This window comes from Aquarana catesbeiana, linkage group LG08, assembly GCF_042186555.1.
Source record: "Aquarana catesbeiana isolate 2022-GZ linkage group LG08, ASM4218655v1, whole genome shotgun sequence".
In the NCBI taxonomy this organism is placed as follows: domain Eukaryota; kingdom Metazoa; phylum Chordata; class Amphibia; order Anura; family Ranidae; genus Aquarana; species Aquarana catesbeiana.
The window spans coordinates 94,359,537-94,373,306 of record NC_133331.1 but is presented as its reverse complement, the minus strand read 5'-3'; the positions used below and the strand labels follow the sequence as shown (position 1 = coordinate 94,373,306).

The following is a 13,770-nucleotide window of genomic DNA, read 5'->3' as shown; positions in this document are numbered from 1 at the left end:
CTGATTGCACAGGCCCAGAAACCATGACATGGGAGGAGGTCACATTCTACTTTACACGCAGAAGCACTAGATACTTTCTCAAGGCTCATAAGGGATCAATGAAGGGGCAGGGAAGGCAATAAAGACTAGCATAAATTAGTTGTGGTTGGCTTAAGTGGGCAAACTGACAGTCTCAATAATTTGGTCTTCCCTGAACCCCACATGGCCTCCCCTCCCCTAGAAAGATTCAAGACATATAGAAAAGGGGAACTTCTTGTTTTAAGAGATTTGTTTATTGGTAACATATCAGAACGGCACAAAAGACATCATTGTATCTTACTTTCACACACAAAGTAATCACCACTACATCATTATTAAGAGTTTTGGGCTTTCCTCCTCAAATATGTTGTATAAAACTAACATATCCTTGATTAAATGCTGCGCTTAAGAAATAACTATATAGGATAGGAAGACCATTCTTGGGACCCTTGTTTTTTTTATCCCCATTCTAAAAGGGATCATACTTCTAAGACATATGCCATATTAAATTGATCAATAACACTAATGTATACTATGCATTTTCATAGCAAGCTAACATTGGTGCTAGAACTGTAAAAAAATGTTATTGTTCATTTGCCAAATGCTGTTGCTGCCTGGATATGGGCCCTATAGTAGTTGCATAGTCTACTGTAGCTTTAACTATGAGCACGCTGTAGTATATTCAAACAGCAAAAGCTATCTTAAAATTTATAGTGTAATAAAATAAAAGTGTAAAGTATAATAAATGGCTATTGTTCATATAAAGACCACGCCAGTTAATGTTCAGTTTAGGACAAAGCCAACTGCAAAGGTTGCATTGCTAAAATGGACTTACTGCTATCTATTTGTGTAGTATACGAAAACCTTAAAGGATAAATTCACCAAAGAAAAAAAAAAAAAACAGCCCCTTACCTACCTCCTTCAACGATTGTGGCCTCTGCACTGGCTATAGCCTGGCTGGCAACACATTTAGTGCAGGATTGCCTAAACCAGTGCACCAATGTCAAATAGACTTGGTGGAGGTTGTTGCTGCAATCCTGCTACATCACTTTCAAATCTATGGGGCATTAGAACGCAGACGTGGTCAGCCCGGCAGTACATTTTTACTGCAAACAGGGCAGGAGGCCGCAGCCATCAGGAAGGTTATGCAAGAGTGTGGACCCAGCTTAGTATATTAAGGGGCTGGAAGGATTTTAGTAAAAACACAAAACTTTTATTTTAAATTGCTACCTACCTAAAACATTCTATTACTTTATCAGACAACAGATTCCTTTAAAGTCACAAACACATATTGATCAGAAATTAAGAACTAGCTCTACTGTGCAGTATGGAAGTCTGACACTTCTTCCAAACACCTGGATCTTGGGTGCCTACAGACATAAGAAGATGTTTGCTCCATCTGGCCAATTATGGTCTTATGTTTATACAGTCTGGATGGCCGATATTGCCCTCTTTCCACCATACCAGTGAATGTTTGAAGAACCATCCTATGTGTGGCAGGCCATTAAGCATTGGTATCAGGCACGCATGGCAATCCACCATCTGAAGTCTGTGGGTAGCTTTACCATTTTGACTAAGCAAGTAGAAAGGTTAATGGTACAGTCTCCTGCAAGGCAGTATGAAAGTGAGGATTTTTATAGTGAATTGGTGTATTATTCATTAGAGCTGGCTCCATCTCACACTGGATAATGGTTTTTAATAAGTATAACTCCTAAAAGGTTTATGAATAAAATGTCTCATTTTCCTCACCTGAAATGGCAGTTTAAGCAAATCTCTGTAGAATCTTTAAACGGCAGTTTCAGTGCATAATAACAGAGCAGTCCCAAAATGATGTTTTCTTAAACAGTCATACAGTACATTCAATAATTCATACATTCATTTAGGGTCCAGTTCAGGCTGGGACTGGCTATCTGTCAACTTAGATATTGGCCAAAAGGGCTTGAAGGTCTATAATTTCATGGACTGAGGTAGGCCGCTATGGAGTGGAAAACCTCCACTGTCACTTGCAAAATAACGGCTTGCAGCCTGGAATCTCACTATCACTTCTGATTTCCCTAAATATTTTAAATCCTATAAAGAATGCTGCAAGAGAGGTGATATTAATTTGTCTAGTTTAATAATGCTTGAGATGGGGGCTATAAAAGGAAATTCATCAAGATTATTTGAAACTGAAGTTGTCAAAAATGAATTTTCCCCTATAACTGGTGTCACATCACTTACCTGTACACTGATAAAAATGATTCTGTTGGCTTGTAATTTTAACATAAAAATGTTATCATTTTCAACATATAAATAAATGTTTATTAATTTACTTTGATATTTTAAGTACCTTACTTCATTTTCATTAGTTCTATAAACACACCTTTTACATTTACAAAAATAATGTATAATATTGACTAGTCTAGACAAAACGTTTAAGGTATGTGCCTTTTCATCTTCTAATTGAGTTATATTTACTTTAAAAAATTATCTTTTCATTTGAATGAAATTGCGGGACGCATATGTTTGCCAAACGTGCAACCGCACGAGTTTTGATGCTGTTTATTTTAAAAAGTTTGACGTCTTTTGGAACTTTGAAAGCCTGCACAAGGCACCATCAGTGACAAGAATTCAATGCCATTGAAAGGTAAGAGTGAACATTGAACAAATTATCGTTCACATGCTTTAATTGTTGCTTAACATACCATCCAAAATGTTTATTTTATTTGCTGTATAATATATTTATAATAAATGGACATACGTTTGTTGTATAAACCTATTGTGGCAACTCACTTGTGCGCACGCAAAGTTTGCGCTTACTGCATGCGGCAAAGCGCAACCAAGATGCAGGATGAGGGACCGCCAGCTGTTAGGTTAAAAACTATTGTGCCACAAAAGTTAATGTTTCAGCCAGTTCAGTTTTCGAGATATTGGAATTCAGATTATGTAACATCAAGCCCGGCCCACTTTGCACCCAATGTTATTAAAATTTTAAAACAAAAATAGAATTCATTTGCACTGCATCTGTGCCGATTTGTGCTGCAAAAACGAACATATGTGCTGGTTTGGTTTCAGAGATATTGCGCATTATAGTTGATGAAACCTCTCCCACTTTGCTCCACGTTATCACATTTCAAAAACAATTAGAAAGTTTGTGCTGCGTTTTTGCTGATTTGTACCACAAAAACAAACAAATTGTATGTTTGTTCGGTTTTTGAGATTTTGGACATTCAACGTTAGATTATGTAACCTAAAGCCCCGCCCATTTTGCACTATGTTATTACATTACAAAAACAAATATACCATGCTTATGCTGAATTGGCAAGAAACACAAGCATATTGGTATAGTGTATTTTTTTTCATATAGCACTCTCATTTTGTATCAGAAAGAATTTTTCTAGGACTCATTTATGCTTTTAGCCTGAGCTACCCTGAAAACCTAAAATATACCTTTTTTTTTAGTTTTTCAGAAGATCCTTTTAGAGCTAGATGTGGGGAATCTGCACTTTAAAGTGTGAACTTTTGAAGGTAAAGTACTTTCCTAAAAGGCTTAAAAAAGTTAATACATTCTGTATTCTATGATCTTTACAGATATACTGTATGTTACATATGTGTGTTTCAGTTTGATTTGTTAGCTGAGAAAGAGGCATTTTTTTTTTCTTTTTGTTTACATTTACATTTGATGCTGCTTTAATAATATTACATTCTATATAAATAATAAATGTTAATTTGTTTTTGAAAGCCTGTTTCATAAGACTTTTACTTTTTTTAAAACATATTATTGTGTTATTTTTATATAAAAACCTTCAAACATACTGTATATCAAATACATTTAGGAAAATAAGTTTTACCAACGTAAGAAAATTACTAGTGTTAACCACTACACAATGGTGTAGTGGTTAGTACTTTCACCTAACAGCAAAAGGGTCACTGGTTCAAATCCCAACCACGACACTCCCTGGTGTTTGCATGTTCTACCTGTGCCTACATGGGTTTCCTCCCACACAACAAAGACATGCTGGTAGTGTAATTGACTGCTTGAAATAAATAAGTTAATGTATATGTTCCTAACTTAAACTTTTCTAGAAACTGGAAAGCTTGAGTTGGCTTTACTTGAACCTATGGTCTATAAAAAGGAAGAATTTAGTTGGCTTTACTTAAACCTATGGTCTATAAACTGGAAAAATTGAGTTGTCTTTACTTAAAACTATAGTTCCAGACAAGTTAAGGTATGTATCCCTAACTTAAAACACTATGGTCTATAAACTGAAAAAAATTAAATTGGCTTTACTTTGTTTTCAACAAAGTTGAAAACATGAAAAGTCTAATGAGTCAGGCTGGGTTCACACCTATGCGAATTAGATGCGGGTTTCCCCGCATCCAATTCGCATAGCAGGAGAATGTGACTGGCTCCCTATGGAGCTGGTTCACATATCTCCATTGCAGCTGCGGAGCGCACTGCACAGAAACGCTGTGCGTCTTTGGCTCCGTTTCAGGGCCGAATTCAGGCATAGAATCGGCCCGGATTCGTCCCTGAAATGGGAAAAAGACACAAGTCTGTTTACATCTGCCACCCCATAGAGATGAATAGAGGGTCCAATTGGGATTGACCGATCCTGTAAGAGGGGTCTGAATCTGCTTTCACGCTGATGCGCTGGGGTTTACCCACACCGAGGGTGCAGCGCAGTGCACCTGTGGGTTAGCTGCATTTTGCCACAGACTTCTATTATATCCTACAAGTGTGGTGCGCATTCTGAAAGCACACCAAACCCACAGGTAATAACAGAAGTCTATGGCTCAGTGACGGTAACTCGCTACACCTGCGGATCAGTTTGAAAGCAGCCCAGTAACTACTGCCGAACAGATATGCCCATATATACACTGGGATTTTAGTAGTAAACTTACCTTTAATAACAGTCTTCCATTCAGGTATCGGCGCTATACAGAAAGCATTGGCTTATGTGGCTCTGCTCAGCAGCCACTTGCTTCCTCCACCGCCGGCTTAATTCACAACACTGATACTCTGGGATGGCAGGTTGGCAACCCGCGACCTGGGCTTGCAAAACCATCCCAGAGCAGGAAGTACCAGGCTTCTGGTTAGGCAAATCATTGCAGCTAAATTCTTTAGGCTTTCCGCTGTATTTTTGTGCAAAAACACAGCCTTCTGTTAATTGGTTTTGTGCTATGCAACCCTTTGCTGATGCCTCAATTTGCTTATGTCTAGCTTGCTGGACCTAGGGAACACACCGCCCTGCATTTTTACATACTCACTTTCAGGGCTGTAGAAAAATGCGTTGGACTGAAGTGTGTCTGTTAGCCCAGGTTCACACTGACTGCGGGAATGAAATTGTGTGAGTTCAGATGAACTCGCACAATTTATTCCCGCATGTCAGTCCGGACTTCGGGGGCGATTTCAGAGACATCTGTGCGGGTTTCTGCAGAGATGTCAATGGAAATGGCACACCGAAATCGCCAAAAGTAGTACAGAAACTACTTTTGGGAATCGGTGCGGCAATTGCCACCAATTTGGCATGCAATTTGACATGTCAAATCGCATCAATGTGACTTAGGGCTTAATATTTTATAAATGAATGTTCTAGGTAATTCCTCTTGGATTAAATGTATATTGTGACCCTGTAATACCTTATCACCCATATAACCATCATTTTAGGCAACCACAAGCTAAAGATAATATGGCATTTGTGTGTCGAAGCAACTTTTAAAGCATATATAGTGTCAGTATAAAAACTACAATTTGGATTTTGCTTTTTCCCTGCAGATCTTCAAATTTGCATTTTGGTTATAGGATTTCCTTCCAAATAAAGGCAAAATAAAAGAAGAAATATAGCTGTACAGCGGAGCTGTTTTGTCCTATATATAGAAATCTGTGCCATCTGCTTTTAATTCTCTTCAAAGGCTGGTGCATCTTCTTATTTTATGCCTTGGAAGAAGCCACTAAAAACTGGAATGTATTAAAGTCACCAGGAAAACATCAAACAATAACTAAGTCACAAATCCATACACCATGTCTGATTATACCTGAGATAGCGGGGGTGTATGCCCATGTAGTACAATACAATTGTGTTAGCAGCTTGTAAAGTGAATGGTATAGATCTCTTGTTCATGTATTGACTGATTGAAAATGGTTCATTGGATTGTCTTTATCTAGAGTCCTTTATTAAAGTATACAATCTGAATGTTCGGGTTCTTCTCCAGGATACGGTCACGAACCTCTGGTTCTAGATTGGACACTTTCATGGAGCTAATAAACAAAATAACAAATGGGTTAATGGGTAACACCACCTAGGATAATAATGCCAGTTCACTCATATTATACTGAATTACGTGCAGGTTAGCAGCCATGGCATCTGCAGACATGGTTGAGTCAACATAAAACAATAAAATAAGCCTAAGACTGGTTCAACACAAGTTAAAAGTAATCAATTAATAAAATCAATGTTCACAAAATCAATGAAAATTAAGATGCCAATCTCCACCGTGCAGCGCTGTGTACTAATTTTAAATGCAACAGCTACTGAAAAACTGAAATATATATATTATAAATCAATTGCATAAAAAAAAATCAGTTCCATGCATGTATAACAAAAAACGTGATGTGTTCCAAAGTGCTCAAATTAATTAATAAGAATAAATAAATCATTCCAAAAAAGTCAATCAACAAAAAGCTCCTTAGATAAATATCAATCTTCAAACAAGTGCTGTGAGGGCTGTGTCTTAGGGGCATGGCCTAACGGTGGGTATGTGTAAGCTGTTAGAGAGACCAAAGAGGAGCTCCGGCTGGACAGTTATACAGAGTGGCGGATCAGCCGGCTTCAGTGGAAACAGTGGAGATTCTACGTTTAATGATATGTGTCCTTACACCTGCAAATTTGTGAGCAGTTTTGGAACTAAAATTAATTTATTTCATATGGAATTAAACTTTTGGGCTGATTTTTTACTTAGTTCTGGTATATCAAAGGGGGCTGAAATCCAACTGGAATTTGCAGATGACCACCTAAAGAAGCATATAAGCTTTGGTTGCTGATTTATTGTTAGAAAGGCAAATAGTTTTGGTGAGTTGCTTTCTGTTGGGATTGTGTCACAGAGCACAGAGTGATAACTGATTCAATTTTGTGGAATGAAGACACGGCACTTACTTGAAGATTAATCTTTGTTGAATGAACTTTGAGGATTGGCTTTTTTTTTATTATTATTTAATTAATTTGAACACTTTGGAACAGATCATGCTTATTGTTATATATGCAAGGAACTCATTTATAATTTTATGGAACTGATTTATGATATATAGATTCAAATTTTTCATTTGCTATTACACTTTATATTAGTACACAGCACCTCCCACTAGAGATTGGCATCCTAATTTTCATTGATTTTGTGAATATTATTTTGGGGATTTATACTGCAGCTGCAGAATTAATGATCTGGTTATAACATTAATGTTATCTGCATTGTAAGAGTATGTTTAAAATGAATAAAATATTTGAAATGTCTCAGATTGAAGTATTTATAAACATTTATAAATTCTCAGCTGAATGAAACATGACAATTTATCAGCCTTTGGCCCATGGTTGGGGCCTGTAATTTGGGACCAAAATACATAAAACAAGGTGGTGTCAAGGGCAGGCTTCTGCCACAGCCACAATTTAGATGCTGCTTCCAAAGATTAAAATTAATCATAAGGAGTTCTGTTTCCATCTTATCCAACGCTGGTACTGATCAATGATTAGACATTAAACCTACAATATTGAGGATACCAATGATTCCAGCGCAACTGCTCAACAAAGTGACCAAAGTAAAAATGACCACCATGAAATACTGAGACCTCAACCAGGCAGGTAGGACAATTATGGCTGCTTCCATACTGTTCCCTTCTAAATGATGTAGCAATAGGCTTGTGCCATATGTCAATGTCTATACAGAATATTATCAAACATGTACTGAACAGTGGAAGTTACAACAGAGCAAAATGCTATTTTTGAAAGGAGATATCCTGTTTTATTAAAAAAAAGTTTTACACACCTTTTCTGCGGAAACAGGGCACAGCATAGCGGCGTTGCAAAGACCAAGCTAAAACAGAAGAATGAATCTGATATACATGACTGTATCAATTACATAACAGACATGGAAAGGCAGGTTATGTGACAGACATTAAAAAGATAATTGGGCATAGAATTTACTAGGCACATAATCAAATATGCTACTTTATTCAACTATTTTCCTCATGGAAGACTGCAGAAGAAGCTTCAGTGGTGATAGATTAAAAGGTGTGTTTACAGCTACTGAATTACATAAACATGTCACTAAAATAATTGTACAGGCCAATAGACATGTGCACACTGAAATATTTCATTTCTGAATTTCGTTTTCGTCCGAAAAATAAATTTATTTAGTTACTCCCGAAATTCGTTTTTATTTATTTTGTTTTTCGTTAAAAATTGCATTCGTCCGAAAATCCAAATTAAGGTCGAATCTGTCATTGAAGGCTTATGGTGTCTGTCGAATGTTCAAAGAAGATTCGACGGAGCAGCTAAACTGTACGACGCCGTATAGTTTACCTGCTCCGTCGAATCTTCTTAGAACTTTCAACAGACACCATAAGCCAAAGTACGTGTGTACTTAGTTCTAGCTATTTACTGCTCCTCCTCTTTGGTTACAATCAGCCAATAACATTCATCATCATCATTATTTTTATTTATCTTTTCTCCCCTATGTCGAATCTTTTCTCCACTACGTCGAATCTTTCTCCACTACGTCGAATCTTTTCTCCCCTACGTCGAATCTTTTCTCTCTATGTAGAATAATCTTGGACTAATAGAGTTAAGGTTAGGCACATTCAACCACAGGTTTGATGGACACAGATTGTTATTGTCATCATCATGTCGAATCTCCTATCTATATCCAACTGTTGTAGCAACGAAAACGAAAAGAAAGCATTTGTTTATGTCGGATCTTCCGTTTTTCGGAATCTGCACTTTCGCTATCGTTTGTTAAAACGATAACGAAAATACCTGATATTCGGACGAAAATGCATTCGGGCGAAAACGAATGCACATGTCTACAGGCCAATAAGTAATGTCTACAGATGTAAGGATGGCCATAAATAATTCAGATTCATCCCCAATCCTTGGCCCATTTGAAGTTTGATCAAGGATCAGGGTGTTGATGGGAACACAGCAAGGGCAAAAATGAGCAGTTATGATATTGGAAGCAATTATGTTAGTCAATGGAGCTTGTGCAGCTTATTGGAAAACATTTGTGGCGTTAGCCATCAACAGTTAATTCAAATTATTACTGTGCTTCTCAAAATCTGTTACTAATAAAGATAGGTTCCTACTCGGGAGACTAAAAAGATTTGATGGACAGAATACAAGAACTAAAACGGCTGACTTAAAGTGGGTGAGAGGGCCTGCAGATAAACAGGTACAACTTATGTAGGAGGATTTGTTTCATCTCTGTGTATCACATGAGGCTAATCACTTCACTGGGTATATGTTAGGGTCACAACCACTTTAAATAATTATCCCTGAACTCCAGTTCCAAAATTGCTCCTATACATTGACCAGCTGAGCTAGCTATTGTACATATATGTGTCCCTGTTTTATATAGGAACCATTTTAAAACAATACCAACACTTACCAAAAACCAACTAGTCCAACTTGTAAGGGTGCATTCATCAATGGATAACGCTGGGGAAAGGAACAAGACAAAATAATAAGTAACTGTATTACCTTCATGATTAAAATAAAGCACTTTTCTATATACAAAGACCTTCCGAAAGGAAAAACAAAAAGCCCTATTTTGGAGACAAAATGCCACCAGGTTGACAATGAACATAAAGATTTAGTAAACTGTTGCAGATCTTTTTTTGCCTGCTTCTTTCTGGCAGATATTGAGAAGGGCAACTAAAAATGAAGTTTCATTATTATCACAAGAAAAAAACCCTACTGTTTTAATAAGAAACATTGCATCCCTGGCATTTCTATAGATAAGACTATTTATTTATGGTTTAAATCTGATCTCCAATAAAAACAATAAATAAATAAGGTGAATAGCCTAGGAAATATAAAAAAAAATACAACTTTTGCTGCATTACTTACCTTCAAGCCCACAGTACTGTTTCGCCACTAAGTGTTACCAGCCTTCCAGGCTAAATGACTGCCAGCATCATTTAACCCATGTCCTCTGAGGCAATACTGCCATAGACCTGACCTCTGGGCATGTAGCTGGGTACAGATAATTACTGTACTGAGCAATGTTTACATGTCACATCATGAGCGCCATTCATTGCACTACCACCACAAAGAGGAGAAGAGAGAGGATCCTTGGCATCATTAGACCAGGCAGCCAGAAAACCACTGGCAAAAATTCAAGGTCAAAAGCATTCCACTCTAAAAAAAAGGGCAATGCCCATAACTAAAGGAGATACAGGTTGAGTCGAGATGACTCTGATCTTTGTGATAATCTACTGTAAAATATTTATTGAAGATTTAAAAAGGAGGATAATGAAAAAGAAGACTGTATACCATGTAATAGGCTGCCTACAACTTAATCAATGGTTCTATGCAATGCTTCTGGTAAAGCAAATGGAAAAATAAACATAAACAGATGTATCAGTTTAGTTACAAAAAATGATATTGGCTGCAGACAAAAATTATAAGGTTAATTTTTAATATCAGTAAGTTGTGCAGTCAATACTGTATGTATCTGAGACATTTATACCTAAGGGGTCCATTTATAAAACATTTGTTGAACAAATGACATACACATTCATGCAGGCCAGACAGATTTTCCATGTATTTTCTTTAATAGATTATTTCCTATGATTGTCAGCTCCATCTAGTGGCCAAAATGTGGTATAGTTTTCTAAATAAATCTAAAAATACCTCAATGAAATCAAATCGAAATAAAATAAAAAGAGAAAATATACCACATTTTGGCCACAAGATAGAGCTGACAATCATAGAAATTAATCTATTACAGAAAATACATGGAAAATTCATGCAGCTTCACAAACCTGTGTGACATTTGTCCAATGAATGTTTTATAAATAGACCCTTAAGGTGATTGTAAAGCTTTGTTTTTTTTTTTTTAAATAACAAACATGTTATACTTACCTTCTCTGTGCAAGGGCTTTGCACAGAGTGGCCACAATCCTCCCTTTTTGGGGTCCCCCAGCGGCGCTCCTGGCTTCTCCTCTCCTCAAGTGCCCCACTGAGTGCCGCATTCCATGGGCGTCACAGACAGCAGAACTCAGCCCCGCCCTCGGCTCCCATGTCACTGGATTTGATAAACAGCAGTGGCCAATGGCTCCCGCTGCTATCAATCTATCCAATGAGGACCCGAGACAGCGGCTGGAGCTGCTGTGTTCGTCCCCATCGCTGGAACGATTGGGTTCAGGTAAGAAAAAACAGGGGGGGGGGTGCTGCAGCACAAAAGTTTTTTTCACCCACCTTAATGCTTAGAATGCATTAAGGTGAAAAAAACGTGAGGTTTTACAACCCCTTTAAGTGTAATAATATACAAAGAAATACAAATACAACTGTTTTATGGAACAGATAACCGTACAGAACTTTGTGTTGAATCTTACTTTAAGAAACGCCTTCTTTTCCAGAAAATTCATAATTACAGGTGGGATAGCTGAGAAAGACAAAGACATGAATTAGGCATAAAAAGCAAGAAACACTAATAGTCAATCTAAGCCTTATACCTGCTGTACATTATACTCTGTGTAGACCAGGGCTTTTTTTAAGCGGGAACGCGGGGGAACGCAGTTCCCGCACCTCCATTACTGAAAGGTATTGTATGTAATGGCAAGGGGTGCTGGGGTGTGCTGGAGGGTCTATTGATGCTGGCTGTTGGGGAATCTATAGTTGCTGGAGGGAATCTATTGCATGACTGTTTATTGTTGCTGGGAAGGTCTGTTGTTGATAGTTTGCTGGGGGGGAGCTTATGTTGCTGGGGGGTCAATTGTTGCTGGATGGGATCTGCTGTAGAGTGAGGGGTCTATTGATGCTAGCTACTGGGATACCTGTGGGGGGGTCCATTATTGATGGCTGCAGGGGATCTATTTTACTGCTTTTCTTGTTATTACCAAATTCCATACAAATTACTTAGCACCACAAAATGATACTTGGCTCTGCATTCTCTAAAAGGGCGGTACTGAGAAGAGGGTAGGGGGCGGAGATAAGCATTGACTCAAAAAGAGTGAGTTCCTGCACCTATTCTCTGAGAAAAAAAAGCCCTGGTGTAGACCATACCTAGTAATGATCACAATATAACAAATATTAATACATCATGAGCAGCACATATATTTCATAGTTATTCAATTACTTATTACAATATAAAAATGGTTTTAGATGTCCTCAGCCCTTACCTATTCATTACTGTTCAGACCCTAATGCAAGTTCCCCCCTCTGCAATGTTGTCCACATTGAATAAGACAATGATGTTCTTTCTTTTCTCAGATCAAAGTTCTATAGAGGCTGCTGGATCCCCTAAGTACAAAGTGGAATTCCAGGATCGATCGAACCAAGCTTAGAACAACTCCCACCCCCTTCTAACACCTATATTAACTACCCTGTAGAAGGAAAGTGCTTACTCTTACCTATTCTCAGGCTCTCCGGTCTGATCATGTGATTGGCTCCCAGCGAGAACTTCAGGGGAGAGGAGCCAACACCCACAACGGATGCCCCATAGTAAGCCTATGGTTGATGTCACCACCCAGGCATTCCATTCATTGTCGGCGTTCTCTCCTCCCCCCTGAACCCAACTGCTGGGGCGATCATGTGACCAGACTGAAGCGCCCTAAGAATAACTATAAGGATCTTCCTTCTACAGGGTGGTTAGAAGGGGGGTGGGAGCAGTTTAGGCTTCGTTAGCGCCTGGAATTCCACTTTAAGTTGGTTATCTTTGACAACATTTTGGCAACAATTACTCATTCAGCTCAATGTAGATTATGTACAGTATGGATGTTGATTTCCTAACAATATTAAAGACAGTACAAGTGTGTTTTATATGTCTTTATGATTCAGCTGTAATCATATGTACCCTCTACCGTTACAGACCATACTTTCAGTGAAAATCAATAAAGCTACGCCTTCTTGAACACCAAATGAACCCATAAATTTAACCCTTAATGCCAGTTCACACATATGTGATTTGCACCGCATTGCTGCACAGATCACATGCGATGTCTGTGCAATGCGAATTTCAGACATACAAATTGTATGGCTGAAATTGCATCACATTCGCACATTCAACAGAGTTCCGACGAAACGGACTTGCCTACACACGATCCCACCAAAGTCCGATCGTTTCGAACGTGATGACGTACGACCGGACTAGAAAAGGAAGTTTAATAGCTAGTAGCCAATAGCTGCCCTTGCATCATTTCCGGTCTGTTGGACTAGCATACAGACGAACGTTTTTTTTCGATAGTAATCGAGTCCATCGGAAAGATTTGAAACGTTCTATTTCTAAGGTCCGTCAGATTTTTTCTACCTTTTCTGCCGGAAAGTCCGTTCGTGTTTACGCAGCATCAGGGCCCTTTCAAAAGGGCGTTTAGACTAGATCTGTCCGTAAGTTTTTTGGACAGTTCCAGACTGAACCACAATGTAAGTCTACATCTAGTTGCTTTGTCTGCAGATCAAAAAAAAAAAAAGGTTGTATCTGTAGCGGGCACCTACTTTTAGGTAGGTGACCTTTTTCATAGTTTACAATGTCAAGTAAATTTAGACAGGCTTGTACTATTAA

General features: G+C 38.1%; 1 protein-coding gene across 3 annotated transcripts in view; it reads right to left on the bottom strand.

Moving 5' to 3' along the window:
- Nucleotides 1-250: 250 nt before the first annotated feature.
- SFXN3 (sideroflexin 3) overlaps nt 251-13,770 on the bottom strand; it is a 55,259-nt gene continuing 41,739 nt past the window's right edge. For all 3 annotated transcript variants that reach the window (XM_073596170.1, XM_073596169.1, XM_073596167.1), the window contains exons 8-11: nt 11,606-11,655; nt 9,655-9,704; nt 8,038-8,085; nt 251-6,259 (exon numbers count right to left, since the gene is read on the bottom strand). In XM_073596170.1, coding sequence (XP_073452271.1) covers nt 6,163-6,259; nt 8,038-8,085; nt 9,655-9,704; nt 11,606-11,655 — 245 coding nt within the window. In that variant the 3' untranslated portion in view covers nt 251-6,162. The remainder of the gene's footprint in view (nt 6,260-8,037; nt 8,086-9,654; nt 9,705-11,605; nt 11,656-13,770) is intronic.